We start from the raw sequence: 18,216 nt of genomic DNA on the forward strand, positions 1-18,216 counted from the left end.
TCCCAAGAGGTTATGGTAATTTCCTATAATTGCCAACTGCTATAATTTGCAAGGTGTTTTTAATATCTAGCTGGAGTTTCATAGTAATTGTGTGGGTCTGACCAAGAAGAAATCAGTGTTCTCTTTAAACCAGTCTTTGAATTTTTAAAAATTTAGTAGTCATGAATTATAAAATAATTACAAAGTTATTCATGACTGGGTTTTAGAGATACAGTGTCTTAACACCAATTCCTCCACCAGAGTCCACTTCCCTGCACCAATGCCTCTGCACCCCATTTCCCTCCCGCCTACCCACTCATCAGCTTCTATGATAGACACTCTTTTATGTATATATATATGTATATATATGTACATATGTAACCTTTTTTTGTTTGCTTGTTTTGGGTCAAAACCAGGGGTGCTCAGGGTGTACTCTTGGCTCTGTGCTCAGGGATCTCTCCTTGCAGGCTTGTGGAACCATATAAGGTGCCAGGGATCAAACCCAGGTCAGCCACATGCAAGGCAAATGCCCTTCCCATTGTACTATCACCCCAACCTCTTTTATAACTTTGTGGTAGTTACCCATAGGGTTTCATGTATAACACTAAATCACTTGTCAGCTTCCTCTCTTCCTCCTCAACTACCTCCATAGTTATAATGTGCCCTTCCCTGTCCTATCTCACACCCCCACACCTTTTGGCAGACTTGAAAGGAGATGATATGGCACAGGGGAACTTGAGGTGTTATTAGAGATGTTGCATTAAGCCTTTGGTGTGTACTTGAGTTTATCTCTAGGTGTTTCATAGCATGATTCTTACCAAAGACCAGTTCTCATATTCTTTGTTTCTGTTGCCTTTGGGCATTCACTATTGCACCATTTTGTTTCTTTACATACTGCATATGAGTGAGATCATTCTGTGTTGGTCCCTTTCTCTAACCTCGCTCAGTATGATACTGTCCAGATCCATCCGTTAAAGTAGCAGAGTGCATGATTTTATCTTTTCTTATTGCTGAGTAATATCCAGTTGTGTATATGTACCTAATTTCTTTATCGTCATCTATTCTTGGACACCTGGGTTGTTTCCAGATTTTGGCTATTATGGATAGTATTGCAAGGAACATAGAGGTACAAATATGTTTTCTCCGTCGTGTTTTAGGGTCCCTGGGATAGATGCAAGAAGTGGAATCGCTGGGTCAAATGGGCATTCAATTCCTAGAGGGGGGTTGTTTGTTGGTTTGTTTTTTGTTTTGGTTTTTGGGCTACACATGGTGCTAAGGGATTGCTATTGGCTCTGTGCTCAGACATCACTCCAGGCATGCTCTTGGGGATTTTGAGAATCCAACCTGGGTTGGCACCATGCATGATCCCCTAATAGCTCTACTGTATCTCTGGCCCCTCAATTTCTAGGTTTTTTGCAGAATGTTCATATTGTTTTCCAGAAAGACTGAACCAGTTGACATTCCCCCCAGCAGTAAATAAGAGTCCTTTTCTCCCTGCATTCATTCAGCATTAGTTATTTTTGTTCTTTTTGATGTGTACAAGTCTGTAATGTGAGGTGATAGCTCCTTGTTTTGATTTTCATTTCCCTAATGATTAGTGATAAAGAGCATTTTTCCATATGCCTTTTGGCCATGTGTATGTCTTCTTTAAGGAAGTTTCTGTTCATCTTCTCTCCCCATTCTTTGATGCGGTCAGATTTGTTTTGTATGGTTCTATCAGTGCTTTAGATATCTTAGACATTAACCTTTATCAGGTGAGTGATGGACAATCTTTTTAAAAAAGATATTTGTTATTGAATCACTGTGAGATAGACCCTACAAAGCTGTTCATGATTAGGTTTCAGTCAGTGTTCTAACACCCATCCCTCCACCAGTGTACATTTCCCAGCACCAGTGTCCCCAGTTTCCCAGTTTCCCTCCAATCATTTCCCGCCCCCCCACACACAAGTCTGCCTCTATGGCAGGCACTTCTCTCTCTCTCTCTCTCTCTCTCTCTCTCTCTCTCTCTCTCTCTCTCTCTCTCTCTTCCCCCCTTTTGGGCACTGTGGTTTGCAATAAAGATACTGAAAGATTATCATGTATATCCTTTTACTTACTTTTAATACTCAGCTCTTGTCCAGCATGATCATTTCCAACTATTATTGTCGTACTGATCCCTAATCTCTATCTTGCCTACCCTCTGCCCCACACACACTTGTGATAGATTCCAACCATTGATCAGTCCTTCTAGCCCCTGTTTTCCCTGGCCTTAGATATATGTCTTCTACTATATATATTTTTATATACCACAAATGAATAAAGCCATTCTATATCTATCCTTCTCCTTCTGACTCATTTCACTCAGCATGATAGTCTCCATGGACATTTATAGGCAAATTCCACGACTTCTTTTTTCCTAACAACTGTGGAGTATTCCATTGTATAGATGTGCCATAGTTTCTTTCTCCATTTGTCTGTTGTTTCCAAATTTTGGCTATAGGGGCTGGAGCAATAGTACAGCAGGTAGGGTGTTTGCCTTGTGTGCAGTCAACCCAGGTTTGATTCCCAGCATCCCATATGGTCCCCTGAGCACCGCCAGGAGTAATTTCTGAGTGCATGAGTCTGGAGTAACCCCTGTGCAATGCCAGGTGTGACCCAAAAAGAAAAAAAAACAATTCCAAATTCTGGCTATAATGAATAGTACTGCAATTAAATATGAGTGCATATGGTGTTTCTGCTGTGTGTTTTTGGGTTCCCAGAGTATATTCCCAGAAGTGATATTTCTGGGTCATAAGGGAGCTCAATTTCTAGTGTTTTGAGGAACGTTCATGTTGTTTTCCAAAAAAGGCATTCCCACCAGCAATGAATTAGAGTCCCTTCCTCCCTGTATCAGTGCCAGAACTAGATGTTCTTGTTCCTTTGTTTCCAGTTTTTGTGGTGTGAGATGGTATCTCATTGTTGTTTTGATTTGCATCTCCCTGATGATTAGTGATGAAGAGAAATTTTTCCATGTGCCTTTGGCCACTCAAATTTCTTCTTTGAGAAAGTTTCTGTTCATTTCTTCTTCCCATTTTTTGATGGGGTTGGATTTTTTTTCTTGTCAAGTTCAACCAGTGTGTGTATATCTTTGATATTAACTTGTGAAAGAGGCTTTTCTTGTTCCACTTCATATTTCTTGCTCCCTTATCAAAGATTCAATTATCATATAATTGAGGGCATGTGTCAGGATATTCAACTCAATTCCATTGGTCTGCAGGTCGATCTTTATCCCAATACTATGCTGTTTTAATTACTACCATTTTGTATTACAGTTTAAAGATGGGGAAGGTGATGCCTTGCATCTTTTTTTCCCCCAAAGATTACCTTTGCTATTTATGAGGATTTATCTTTTCATATAAATTTCAGGAGTGTTTGATTAATTTCTTTGAAAAATGTCATGGGTATCCTTATAGTAACCACATTGAGTCTGTATAATGTTTTGGAGAGTATTGCCTTTTTTAACAATGTTTAAGTCTCCCAAATCCATGAGCAGGGGATGTGTCTCTATTTCCTTAGCAAACGGTCTTTTATCCCACATGTCTGTGCTAAATTGCTGCTAACCCAATTGCATGACTTCCTTTGAAAAAACACACTCCTCAAGGATTATTATATCATCCAAGCCAGCACGTTCTCAGGCCTTGAAGAATGCGAGACATTCTGGGTGTAAGAGATCAAAAGATAAAGCACAAGGGCTGGGTTGGCTGCTTGATGAGATAACTCCCATGAGTCCCTGATTTCCCCATCTTGGAAGTGCTATTCCAGCTTATCTCCAGAGTCCATTCCAGGTCTAGGGCATAGCTGTGGAAAAAACTGAGCAAGGGGCTGTGGACATAGCAAATCAGGACTGTTCCAAAGCGCATCTCTGTGGAGTTGGTGGGTGGAAGCCTGGGTCCAGAACTCTGTTCCACTCTCTAGTTTTATGGTCTGGGATAACCTCTTTAAGCCTCCCAATCCTTATGGGTAATGCCGCGGTGGGGGGCGGGGGGAATCAGCTGGCCTTGTCAGTTTGTGATCATGGATATGAGTCATGCTCCAACTCACAGCAGGCTCTCAAAAAATCACAGCCAGCCAGGCTGAGACTTACTTTCCAATGGGAACTTTACCTGGATTATTTCATAGACTATTTATTGTCAGAGAGCTTACAAGCATACCATTGTCCTAATTTGTTAGTTGGGAAAATCAGGAGGCAGAGGGGTCAAGTCACTTGCAAAAATTCAAACTCAGGATGCTTTTCTCTGATACAATCATTGCAATCATGTGTTCAACTATTTTTCGTTGTTTTCTAATTCATTTGCCCTATTCACATCAGATGTACATATTTTGGAGGACAAGGGGTGGAGATGATAGTATAGTAGGTAGGGTTGTCTTGCACAAAGTGAGCTGGGGGAGTCAATTCCTGGCACCACTTATGGTCCCCTGAGCACCACCAGACATGATCCCTCAGCATGAGTCAAAGTAAGCCTTGAGCACTGCTGGATGTGGCCTCTAAACAAAAAAAAACAAACAAAAGTAGTGCTTCTGTACTACTCAGCTATGAAAAAGGATGAAATCCTGCCATTTTCTGCAACTTGAATGGCATTACAGGGAGTCATGCTAAGTGAAATGTAGAAGAGGGATGCTCTTATTTATATGCGGAGTCTAAACAAACAGGGAGGTTCTGGAGAGATAGTACAGAGGGTAGTGGACTTGCCTGGCATATGACTGACCTAACTTGATTTCTGGCACTTCATACAGTTCCCCGAGCCCACCGGTAGTAATCCTTGAGCATAGAGTCACAAAGAACCCTGAATACTGCTGGGTGTGGCTCCCAAACAAAAATAAATGGAAAAAGAAAAGAAACAAAGATATTAAACAGTTCATAAAAAAAAATATAAGATAGAACGTCCTGACCCCACGCCAGACTGTCTTCACTGAGGCAACTTAAGGTGGGGGGGGGGCAGATTGCGGATTGAGTTTCCCTTCCTACCCCAGAAGAAACCCTGCAGTCGAAAACCTCCAGAAACGAACTGCAGCCATGCTCCTGGCCACTCTCCACAAGCTAGGATGAGCCTCACCCATGAGGGAACCTGCAGAAAAGCACAGGTATGCGAGACCCGTGACTGAAATATCCAAGCTCGCTCAGAGCAGGAATGGGTCTCTTCTCCGCATCTCCCAAGTTTAGTGGTAGCTTGGAAGTCACACCCACAAACTACCCTTGGCGCCATATAATCTCAGCAATGGCCAAGATCCAGAGACTCTGAAATAAAGCTCCCGAAAGAGAGCGACATAGACCTTACCCATGAGTGAATCTGCCGCATAATCATATTCTAAATTTCAGAATTCCTGGACTGACCTGTCATACTCTGCATCACTGATGTACCAAGAGTAACACACATTTGTTTGGCTTTAAGATACATGCTTATAATCTCTTTTATAAAGCCTTAATGGCTCCAGGATGAAATACAACAATCTTCACACATTTTACTCTTATGGTAGTAGGAGGGTGCAATGCTGGTGGGATTGGTGTTTGAATATTAAATGTAATGAATTATTGTGAACAACTTTATAAAAATAAAATAAAATAATGAAACAAAAAAGAAATAAAAATGAATATTTTAAAGTGAGTTTCTAGGACTGGAAGTATAGCTCTATGAACTTCCTAAATGCAAAAGAACCCCTTACCTCCCATGGTCTGCAGGGGCAACTCCTGAGCACAGAGCTGGGAGCAAACCCCTGAATACTACTTAAAACCAAACTGAAAAAAAGTGGCATTTTATTTTCCTGATGATTTGGCAGTGGCTGTATTTAAGAGAATCTTTCAAAGATCCATGTGTTCAGCTAGAGGTAACAACATGCCCATTGATGGCTCACTGTACTTTCCAAACCTGGTGGATTCCTACATGAATATGGTCTTGAAGGCAAGTTGGCTGAGCTACAGTGTGTGGAAAAATCCCATTTACCTAAAGCACACTGATCTTTTTGTTCCTTTCTGTGAAAGGAAACTATTTCCCTTGAGGGTTTAAAAAACCATTCATTCCCAAACTTTCTACAGGAGTCTTGTTTCATTTATTTATTTATTTATTTATTTATTTTTTAAAAATAGGGGGAAGGAGATTTTGGGTGCCACCTGGTAATGTCCAGGGCTGACTTTTAGCCTTGTGCTCAGAGATCACTCCTGGTAGTCCTCAAGGGAACCCTATGGGATGCAGGGGTCTGTACTATCTCTCCAGCCCCATCTACAGGAGTTTTGTGATGAGAGTTCACTGGGAGTGCAGTGAAGCCAAGGACTAAGATGCTATAAAGGTCTGAAGTAGGTCTCCTTCTCCTTCCAGGAAGAAACGGAGCTCTACCCAAGTCCCAGGACATTTCCTAGTTGTTACCTAAATGTAGATGTCTTTCTAGAACTTCCCACACGGTATAACTTAAATTGTTTAAAATTAAATTTTAAACAGTAGTCTTCCATTGTGTATATATACCACAAGTTCTCAATCCATTCATCTGGAGTTGGGCATCTGAGTTGTTTCCATTGCTTGTTTATTGTATTAAGTGTGGCAATGAGCATAGGTGTACATATAACTTTGGAATTAATGTTTTGTGTTTTGGGCAACAGATACAGAGTATGGTATTGCTGTATTATATGATAGTTCTATTCATATCTGGGGCTTATAGATACACAGCAACGTAGCAACGAAGATCCAAAGACAACATAAGGGGAGAAATGATTCACACAATTGAGTTGTGACATTATTAATAGCACTGTGACCACAGAATCGCCATAAAAAATAAAATAAAAAAATAAGGGACTCAGTAAAGAAAAAAATAACACGATCTTATCATACTTTGCTTATATTTGTTTAAAAAAATCATAGAGTTTGGAGAGAAAGAATAGTGTCTTGCATGCAGCTGATATAGGTTGGATCCCAAGTACCACTCGAGGTGATTCCTGGGGCACAAAGCCAGAAGGCGTCTCTGAGCATCAACAGGTGTGTCCCTTCTACCCAAAACAGAGCAAAGCAAAGCACAAGTCCAGGAGCAGAAGAGAAGCTCCCACCCACCAATGAAAGAGTATTTCACAGAAGAGACCTAGCCTGCCTGGAGGAGGTGGCCAGGCTCTCTTCCCACCAGAGCTGCTGTGACTCCCACATTTCTGCCCCTGTGCTGTTTTCCACACCACACAGGGGCTGATGCTATTTTGTGACTTGTTTTTCCAAAACTTCATTTTTTGTGGTTAGAAACCATTTTTTAAAAATTCTTATTTTATATTGTTTTATTTTTCTTTTGAGGGATTCCCATCTGGTAGTGTACCAGGGACTATACAGTGCTGGGGATGGATCCAAGCTTCCCACATGCAAAGCATGTGCTCCAGTCTATTGGCTGTCTCTCTGGCCCTGAATAGCTGCTTTTAACATTAATCCAGGGCCAGAGCAATAGTACAGCAGGTAGGGCATTTGCCATGCGTATGGCCAATCCAGGTTTGATCCCTGGCACCCCATACAGTCCCCCAAGCACCTCCAGGGGTCATCCCTGAGTGTAGAACCAAGAGTAATCCCTGAGGGCAGCCAGGTGTAGCTTCAAAACCAAATAAATAAATATGCTAATAAATAATAAAATGAGGTGGAAGGGGGGTATATTGAGGTTCTTGGTGCTGAAAAATGAGTACTGGTGAAAGGAAAGGTGTTTGATCATTGTATGACCGAGACTTAAACCTGACAGCTTTGTAACTTTTCCCACAGTGATTCAATAAATAAATATAAAAGAAAATAAATAGATAAAATTATGAAAAAATAACTAACAAAATGCACTATTAACCATAAGCCATAGAGCAGAAAAGGCCCTGCATGTGCTCCAGGGCCTCCAGTTTGATTTTGACACATGTTTGTCCTACAAATGCATCCCTAATCTCTCATTAGGACTCATAAAGTACCAGTCTTCTCATTTATAAAGTAGTTGCTGACTTCCTTCCATTTGGGTGTTCAGATAATCTGAGTGAGAGGAAGCACGCCCCTCCCCCCCCCGCCCCCAATGTCTGAGTACCTGTTAGTAAGTTATGTGACTGAAGAGAGGTGCTTTTGAGATGGGAGTTTTCCTGGTGACACAAGGGTAGGAGGAAGTGTCCTGAGGCTGATACAGAAACGAGGGCAGGAGTGAGGAAAGAGAGGGGCCAGGGCAGGGGGGTCGAGTGCTGCCTGGTCGATAACTCCACCTCCCCCATCTCCTGCCCTGGATTCTAGCAGCAGTCGTTCTCCTTGTTCTCAAGCCCAGAACCCCTTGAAGCACTTCCAATCCCTCTTGCCATGACTAGATACTGGCCCCTGGCTGGCCCCCAGCAAGAAGGACTCAGCTGAAGGCAATGAGCCCAGAGACAGCTGAGGAAGCCCACCCCTTAGAGGGGGGTTGGGTCAGACTCGTGACCCTGGAAAGCCAGGGTACATGTGGCCAAGAACAAGACCCATCTCATGCGCAGGCTCCTGCCCTAGTTGCCACGACCTTTGAAAAATCGTTGTTTTTCCACTTCTTTGCTAGGAAATCAACTTTTACAAGGTCATTGACTACATCCTGCATGGAAAAGAAGACATCAAAGTCATCCCGTAAGTTTCTTCTCAAAACAAGTAGAATAGCAGGCACATTTCACTGTTCACAAGACACTATCTCAGGGCAACGCCCACCGCAGGGCAGCATCCTTGGCTAGAGGCAGGCAAGTGGTGAAGAGGCAGTATGCAGGGGTGGGAGGACCATCCATGGCGAGAAGGGAAGCCCCAACGGTGGGGAGGAGTGCCTGAAGCCACCGGGCCAAGCACTGACATAGTGCTGTGAGTTCTAATCCCCAGCCCACAGAGTTTCTCAAAGATGGGCCAAGCCCTGGGGTCTGAGAAAGTTCCTCATTGTTTTCTGAGGAGGCACCTCTGGAATGAACACAAGGACTAGGACAGTAATCCAGTCACCCCCAGGGGACCCAGCCCCTAAGCGTTTTGACGTCCAAAGAGGAAAGAATATCTGAAGAGCTGGGCCTGGAACCTTGGCCTGCATGCAGGCCCACACAAAGACCAGGCTAAGACCAGAAGAGACTCTGCCTTTTTTCCAGCAGAGGACAGGGAGATGCTAGTTAGTAGAGCAGTGCTCAAAAGTGTAGTTGGCAGGAACCAAGTGCAATGAGAGTACAGCGGGCGAGGGCACTTGCCTTGCATGCAGCAAACCTGGATTCCATCTCTGGCATTTCATCACGTGGTCCCCAGAGCACTGCCAGGGGGAGTTCCCGGAATGGTTCCTGAGCATCACAGGGTTCACAGGGTATGGCCCAATGACCAAAGAGGGGGAAAATGTGGTTGTCTTCCCTTTTAGTTGATTCCAGAGCCAGGACTGGGAGCCGCAGACCAGGCAGGGTTCTCTTCCAACCCCGCTGCTGTCTCCCGGAGGCTCCCACCCCACGCTGTGGGAATCACCCCTTCAGTTTCTTCCCAGTTCTCCGTTCCACTTAAGAGATTTGCTTAATCCTAAAGCTACTCACTGGATCTTGTCTCCAAACCAAATAGTCTTAATCCTGCTGCTGGGGCACAGCACGCACTTGCTTCACACTCCTAGTTTCTGCTCTGCCTGCCTGTGCCTGCTGATATGAGGACCGAGTCCTTGCTGAGCTCCTTGGGCTCTTTGCCCGCCTTACCGCCTTGCCAAAGGTGCTCTCTTGGGTCATTTTTGGGGACAACTCATTCCGTCTTCTGCAGTGGGTGGTTCGGGTGTGCTGCCTGCTGCCTGGCAGGGGCTCATTCCCCTCCAGCGCAAGAGACCAGCAGGCAGGAGGCAGGACTGCTGCCCTTTGGGACTGTGCTAAATTGACTTAACCCAGGAAGAGAGAATCTAGGAGAGAACAAATCTGCTTTTTTTTTTCTTTTTGGATTACACCTGACACAGGACATATTCCTGGTTCTGCACTCAGATACAGGGGTTACTCCTGGCGCTACACTCAGATGTACAGGGGTTCCACCTGGATCTGCACTCAGGAATTACTCCTGGCGGTGCTCAGGGGACCATATGGAATGCTGGGAATTGAACCTGGGTTGTCCGTGTGCAAGGCAAATGCCCTACCCGCTGTGCTATCGCTCCAGGTCCACAAATCTGCCTCTTAAATGCTCATCTGGAAGGGGCACTACTTTGCTCCTGCTCACGTTTGGTGAATCCCAAGGCCACACCTCCCTTCCAGTGCTCTGGACCTGGAACTCTATCTTTGTGTCCAGAGCAGGCAATAGCTGAGCGATTTGCAAACGTCCTGAGTGACTGCCACAGCCCGTGACCTCTGAATCCATAGAGGATGCATGGGATTGTAAACTAAGGTTTACAATCAAACCAAAGAAGGCAGAGTAAGAGGTTACACACAGAGCAGGTAAGAAAAATAGAACATGCTACAATAGAGTTTTAATCATTTCCTCCTCTCTCCCCTCTTTGATGTCATTGTGCCGTAAAATAATCAGGCGTCCTTCCCACGCCTGGCACTGGAGCTCCCAACTTAGTTGCAGTACTGGTGAGGCTCACACGCAGTAAGGCTCACCCTTGGACGGCGCCCTGGACCTCAGAGCTTCCACATCCTTTTAGTTGTGACCACACACATCTGGTGGTGGTGTGGCATGAAAGTTCTGGTGCCTTGGCCCTGAGAATCTCAGACATATCTGCCAGGATTGTACTTGGCAATGTGGCAGTGCTAGGGACCAGACATGTGCTTGCAAAGTGGGCACTTTAAGCACTCAGCCATCAGCTGGCCCCTTCAGATGATATTTAAGTCCAAATTATCAATAATCGGAACTGGGGTGATAGTAGAGTGGGTAGGACACTTGCCATGCATGCAGCCAACTTGGGTTCAATCCCATATGATCCCTACCGAGCACCGCCAAGAGTGATTCCTGAGCACAAAGTCAGGAATAACCCGTGAGCATCCCCAGCTGTGGTCCCTAAACAAAAACAAACAAAAATCTAAATATATCAACAATTGCTTGAAATCTATATCAACTAAATATTCCAGTTAAATGACAAAAATCCAGCAACGCTGGATAAGAAAGAGAATTGTCACATCACAGTGAATCTAAAATATCTCACCTACTTGGTGAGGTTTCTAAAATAGAATCATGACACTACATAACTGCCAGCCAGACACACATCATCTGAAATTAGCAATAAGCAAGCAGAAAACTAAGTTCAGAAAATAAAATATGCCTAGAAATTAATAAAATGCAACAATTATGAACAAATGCCTGAAATGTTTAATTTTTAAAAAATTAATAAATGTTTAATATCTTTAAAGATGAATAAAATTGAAAAATCTCTGGCAAGAGTGAGTAAGAAAAGTAGAAAGACAGTAAAATAAGGTGTATTGGGAATGAAAGGAAGGGATAACTACAGTGATAGAGACATATAAAGATAATACAAGGGCTAGAGAAAGTGCCGGGATTAAGACACTTCTCTTGCACACAACCAATTCTGGTTTAATCTCTGACACTATTCATGATCCCTCTAGACCCACCTGGGATGATAGTCAGGCGTAAGACCTGAGCACTGCTGCATGTGGCCCAAAAACAAAAACAAAAACAAAAAAAGAAAGGAAGAAAGAAGAAAAGAAAGGAGAAAAAAATCACTCAACACAAATTTGCCACATGAAGCAAAACATAATTTTCTGCATAGAGGAGTGCTTTCTTAATAGCTTGAAGGAAGAGAACATAGATATATAATTTATATCTACAGATTTATATCTATATATTTATATGGGATGTACCACACATGATATGATAAATAGTTCATAGTAAATATGTATTTTATATATATACATATATATATATTTGGAAGCATGTTTACACCAGCATTTCATTGCATCACTGTTGATATTACCCCAAACTGAAAGACATTGCTCCTCATTGGTTGTGAATAGGTAAATAGTGCTACAGTCAAGTATGGGAACGCTTCCATGTAAGTCAATAGAATGAATGTATTACAGACTAAAGTCTTTTGCTTGTTTGATTTGGGGGCAGCATCCCATGGTGCTCAGGGTGTTTTGTGCTCAGGTGTCACTCTGTGCTCTGTGCCCAGGTGTTACTCCTAACCTTGCTCAGGGAACTGAACTGGGGTCGACCATCTGCAAAGCAAGTGGCTTACCCTCAAACTATCTCTCCAACACTTACAGTCTGACTTTTTATACTCCATGTGAGTGAAACCCCACACAGAGTAGCATAAGTCTTTAGGAATGTTTTAAATAATTTTTTTGCTATTTATTTAAATAAATTTCTGTTACATATGCACTTGTTTGATTCACAGGCCTATTTAATATACTTAGATAAGCAGGATTGCATACAAATTTTTCAGGTTAAAAGGAGTCATGAATGGAAGAGTTTTAAAAGCCCTGCATTACAGCAGCATGAAAGAGAGGCCAAGCGCCCAGAGACATGGTCCGGGTGGTGAGGCACCTGCCTGCATGAAGCGGGTTGGGTTTTACCCTGAGCACTACTGCCAGGAGTGACCCCCAAGCACAGACCTGGGGGTAGCCCGGATCTAAGAACAAACAAAAAATGACAAAGAAATCAAACAATATAATGACATGGTAAAATGTTCTATCTAAACTAAATTGAAAAGTAGACAATTGTTTAACTAGTGGATACAGGAAATCAGCTCTACAGAAAATCAAGACTGTAACAATCCTAAATCAGAACCAATCCTAAATGGGATTTAGGAGAAGGGGGTGCCTTCCAGGGCAGGGACCTTGCAGGTCTTGATGTGGTGCTATTTCAGACATGTTCACTTTGTTTTGTTTTATTGTTTTGTTTTTTGTTTTTTGGGTTTTTTTTTTTTTGCTTTTTGGGTCACACCCAGCATTGCACAGGGGTTACTCCTGGCGCATGCACTCAGGAATTACCCCTGCAGTGCTCAGGGGACCGTATGGGATGCTGGGTATCGAACCCGGGTAGGCCGCGTGCAAGGCAAATGCCCTACCTGCTGTGCTATCGCTCCCGCCCACATGTTCACTTTCAAATGATGAAACTCTGGATGAATTTTTAGGTGTGTATTTTTCTCATAAAAATAACAATACCTCCCCCAAAGTGAAACTGTTGTAAAGCCAACAGTGCTTGGGATGTGGGTTGTGCTCACCGCACAGCTCTCCTCCCTCATTCTGGTCTGCTCACACCTCTTCCCCACACTCCCCTCTCAGATTGAGTTAACTCTGTATTAACAAAACAGAAAGCTGGTATGAGTTTTTGCTCAGTAATTGATAACAATTTGACCATTGAAGGCTGTTTCCTTAATTGTCATTTATCTCCTTGAACAAGCTGTTCAATGAATTGAGAAACTATAAGAATATCTAGGCTAGTGTGCAGTCAAAAAGAGTGTATTTATCACACTTAGTTTGAATGTCTATATTTGGACATTAGGAGATTTAGCTAAGATTTTGGATTTGGTTGGGTATAAAGAATGTGATCATTGTATAACTGAAACCCAAGCACAAAAATTTGTAAGTCTACAACTGTACCTCATCGTGTTTCACTAATAAAAATTTTTAAAAAATTGACAATTCAAAAAAAAAAAAGAATGTGAGCAGGAGCTGGGGACTGCCAGAGAGTCATCTGGAGGAGTACAAAAACCCTGATTCAAGTTTTTAGTTCAATTTTCCCAGCAGCAAATGTTACCATTTGATTTTGTCCTTTGCAGGAATCCACCTCCTGATCACTGGGCTTTAGTAAGCGGGCTCCCTACTTATGTTGCTCAAAATGGCCTGGTAAGTAATACTTACTTTAAAGGGAGAGAGGTTTGGATTATGGGGGTGAAAGGATTTCAGATCAAGAAAATAGGGGAAATTCTGGAAAGCGTAATTCTTTAGTTTCTCAATTCATTGAACAGCTTGTTCAAGGAGATAAATGACAATTAAGGAACTATGAACTATGTAGGCACATGCACACAGACACACAGACACACACAGACACACACACACACATGCACACACTCACATCCTTAGAAGAAAAGACAAAGGTTTAGATGCAAAAGTTTTCTGGCAAGGGTAGGAGAAATGCTCCAAGGACAGGAACACATGCTTTGCATGTGGGAACCCTGGGTCTTAATCCTAACATCACATGATCCCCTGAGCATGGCTGGGAATGAACAATTAAGAGGTCATTGATGGCTCTGAGGAGAGCAAACTGGGTGATGAGGTGGAGGCAGAAACCAATGTACGTTCTACTGAGGTGTGGATGGGTAAGGGGGTGGTAGAGAATGTAAAGTCAAAGAGGGGAAAGTCTGCACGGTTACGGCAGGGACCATTTGGATTAAAAGGATTTTCCTTTCAAAGATGGGTGAGACCCAGGCATGCTCAAGAGATGAGGGGAAAGAGACCTCCAAGAGGCTGGCAATCCTAAAGAAAGGATGATCATATATGTATGACGGTTCTGTTCCGCTGCCACTTGGGGTCAGAGACGGATCAGCTTTATTGGAAACCAACTAGCAGGCTGGAAAAAGTAAATTCATATCCTCAAAACAATCATTTTATCTGCATGGACAGAAGTTGTATTTTTGTTTGTTTGGTTGGTTGGGGGCCACACCCAGTGTGTTTTCTGAGGATCACACCATATATATAATCCTGGGAATCAAACCCGGGTTTGTAGCATGCAAAGCAAGAGGCTTAACCCTGTTCTGTCTCTCAGGTATACATCTACATTTTTGTAGAAAAAGAACAGAGAAGAGATGGGTGAGCTCTAGAACCAAGAAAGAGTCCCTTCTTACCTGGTGTCTGAGGCACACTTCATCCTATCTGTAAACTAAACCAAGAAGGGACACAACAAGGAACACAGGGATAAGTTCCTTATCTTTATTATTATTATTTTTTGGTCTGGTTGTGCATTTTTATTTTATTTTTAATTAATTTATTAGATCACCATGAAATAGTTATACACTTTCATGATTACGTTTCAATCTTACAATGATTGAGGACCCATTCCTGCACCAGTGCACATTTTCCACCACCATTGTTCCCAGTGTCCCTCCCGCAACCCTCACCCCATCTCACTCCTTGCCTCTGTGGCAGGTACATTCCTTCATACTCTCTCTCTCATTTTGGGTGTTATGATTTTCAATACAGGTATTAAGAGGCCATCATGTTTGGTCCTTAGTTTACTTTCAACATATCCCCCATCCTGAGCAATCCCTCCAACCATCATTTACTTAGTGGTCCCTTCTTCATCCCAACTGCCTTTTCTCCCTGGAACATGGGGCTGGTTTCCAAACTGTGGCGTGATATGGGGAAGGCAGCCTTTCTGCGCTCAGAGCACTTCCTCCTGGACAGAGAGCAAGGCCCTGGGCAAGACTGCAGTGTGTTTGGACACAGTGAGAGTCAGGCTAAACAACAACTTCTCTTCTTCTTCTTCTTTTCTTCTTCTTCTTCTTCTTCTTCTTCTTCTTCTTCTTCTTCTTCTTCTTCTTCTTCTTCTTCTTCTTCTTCTTCTTCTTCCTCTTCTTCCTCCTCTTCCTCCTCTTCCTCCTCTTCCTCTTCCTCTTCCTCTTCCTCCTCCTCTCCTCCTCCTCCTCCTCCTCCTCCTCTTCCCCCTCTTCCTCCTCCTCCTCCTCCTCTCCTCCTCCTCCTCCTCCTCCTCCTCCTCCTCTTCCTCTCCTCCTCCTCCTCCTCCTCCTCCTCCATTTTTGCTCTTTGGGCCACACCTGATGATGCTCAGGGGTTACTCCTGGCTCTGCACTCAGGAATTACTCCTGGTGGTGCCTGGGGGACATGGGATGCCAGGGATTGAACCCAGGTGGGCCGAGTGCAAGGCAAGTGCCCTATCTGCTGTACTATCATTCTGGCCCTAATCTATTCCTCTGTATCATGTCCTTTAGATTTGCAACATCATGAATGCACCCGCGGAGGATTTTTTTGCATTCCAGGTAAGTCATTTTTTATTTACTTTCTGTCATGTGACTTTTTCTTTTCTGCTCAGAGAGGATTCAAATCCACTCCTTTATTTGGAACAACCTCAAAAAAGTACTTTACCCCCTTACCCCCACCCAGAATTTTGTTCGTTTGTTTGGTTTGAGTAAGCTCAGGCTTACTCCTGGCTCTGGGTTCAGGGATCACCCCTGGCACAGGGGACCATCTGGGGAGCCGAGGATCCAACTCTGGTCAGCTGCATGGAAGAAAAGTGCCCTCCTAGCTGTACTGTCTCCCCAGCACCTCCATCTCCGTTTGCCCATTCAGTTTTAACTCCCACACTTGGCTCACTGGTCTCAGGACCTTTGTTTTTACTCTTCTCCCTCCAATCACCAAATCTTGCCTGAATCCCTCTGCCCTTAACTTCAAAGGCTAAAGTGTCTCTCTCTCTCAAGTTTTTTTTTTTAAGTTTAAATGTTTAATTTTTAACTTTTTTCAATTTTTTTGATGGAACTTTTTTTAAAATAATTTTTTTTTAAAAAGTGAACCGCCGTGAGGTACTGTTACATACTTACAAACTTTCGTGTTTGCATTTCAGTCATACAATGATCGGGTACCCATCCCTCCACCAGTGCCTGTTCTCCACCACCAATGATCCCAGTATCCCTCCCACCACCACTACCCCCTCCCCCTCCCACCCTACCTCTGTGGCAGGGCATTCCCTTTTGTTCTCTCTCTCCTTTCGGGTGTTGTGGTTTGCAATAGAGGTATTGAGTGGCCATCATGTTCAGTCTATAGTCTATTTTCGGCAGCTCCCAACCCGAGCGGGTCCTCCCAAGGACCCTTTACTTGGTGTTCCCTTCTCTGTCTGAGCTGCCTTTCCCCCCAGCATGTGAGTCTGGCTTCCAAGCCATAGCGCAAATCTCCTGGTCCTTATCTCTACTATTCTTGGGTGTTAGTCTCCTATTCTGTTAGTTTTTATATTCCACACATGTCTCGTTCTCAAGTTTTATTGTTTCCTTTGTACATTCATTTCCATCTCCTTGGGATCTTCAGGGCTGCTTTACTCAGTGTTTCATCGCTTTCTGCTTGTCCTTTTCACACAGTTTACAAAAGGATCCGCTGTGCTGGGCCTGGGCGCTGTGTCAGGCTGGCCGAGGCAGGTTGCCTCAGGCCTGCCTCTCTGCAGCTTGCTACTGAGCAGGTGCACGGGATCAGCAGGCCTGACTTTAGGAGGAATAAAGGAATCTGTCCTGAGAAGTTGGTTTCTTTTCTTTTTTCTTTTTTTGTCTTTTTGGGTCACACCCAGCGATGCACAGGGGTTACTCCTGGCTCTTCACTCAGGAAGTACTCCTGGCGGTGCTCGGAGAACCATATGGGATGCTGGGAATCGTACCCAAGTCGGTCGCATGCGAGGCAAATGCCCTACCCGCTGTGCTATCGCTCCAGCCCTGTCCTGAGAAGTTTTATTTTGGTAGTAAAGAAAGTGAAGGTTAAAGAAAGAAAGAAAAGAAAGGAAAACAAGACAAAAAAACGAAAAACAGAGTGAAGGTTGCGGGAAAGAGGGTTTGTGGCGTGATCTAGGAAGAGTCCTGGCTGGGGGCACAGGGGCAGAGAGCGGAGAGGGGACAGGGCCAGAGGGCCCAGAGTTGGGCCCCAGAGCTAATCCCGCTTCCTGTGTTTCCCTCACCTCCTCTTTTCTAATCCCTTTGTCTTTCAGTCTAATTTCTCTGGGGAAAATATCACCTTCCTGGTAGTCAAGGGTTGGGATGCATCTTTCTTGACATTTTTAGCTCCAGGTGCTCTGAAGCCTAGCATGCTAACTTCACCAAATTTAGCTTCAGAAAAAAAAAACTTATTTTAGCAACTAGAAAAATATTAAGAAAAAATTAAGAAAGGCTCTTCAGAAAATTAGTGAATGATGTCTGTACCCTGAAAGAATATTAAGCAATATATCTGCTGTTATGAATTTTTGGTTTGTTTTAATGCAATACCTAGCAATGCTCAGTGGCTACTGTGACCCTAAGGGTTAGTGTTGAGTATCCAAACTGGGCCTTCTGCATGCAAAACATGCACCCCGGTTTTTGACCTAGGCTCCTGGCCTTTGATACGATTTGACCTGGTCACATGCATGACCAGGCTATATTGGTGTTAAGAGATGTGAATTTGATTATAAACCACAATAGACTTGGTCTTTTCATGGGGGTTAATGGGTTGGGCTCTGAGGTCTCACTCAGCAGTGCTCAGAGTCTATTCCTGTCTCTGTGCTCAGGAGTCACTTGTGGCTTTGCTGAGTATTTGAACCAGATTTCGAGGCTGCTAAGGTCTCCTTAGCCTCTCTACTATTTTTCCAAACCCAGTCA

At 43.5% G+C, this 18,216-nt stretch overlaps 1 protein-coding gene across 2 annotated transcripts in view; it reads left to right on the plus strand.

Annotated features, from left to right (window-relative positions):
- Window positions 1–18,216, plus strand: part of PDE6A (phosphodiesterase 6A) — a 66,749-nt gene that overhangs the window by 15,472 nt on the left and 33,061 nt on the right. For both annotated transcript variants that reach the window (XM_056124597.1, XM_056124598.1), the window contains 3 exons: window positions 8,500–8,564; window positions 13,654–13,720; window positions 15,823–15,870. In XM_056124597.1, coding sequence (XP_055980572.1) covers window positions 8,500–8,564; window positions 13,654–13,720; window positions 15,823–15,870 — 180 coding nt within the window. The remainder of the gene's footprint in view (window positions 1–8,499; window positions 8,565–13,653; window positions 13,721–15,822; window positions 15,871–18,216) is intronic.

This window comes from Sorex fumeus, unplaced genomic scaffold (assembly GCF_029834395.1).
Source record: "Sorex fumeus unplaced genomic scaffold, SorFum_2.1 ptg000051l, whole genome shotgun sequence".
In the NCBI taxonomy this organism is placed as follows: Eukaryota; Metazoa; Chordata; class Mammalia; order Eulipotyphla; family Soricidae; genus Sorex; species Sorex fumeus.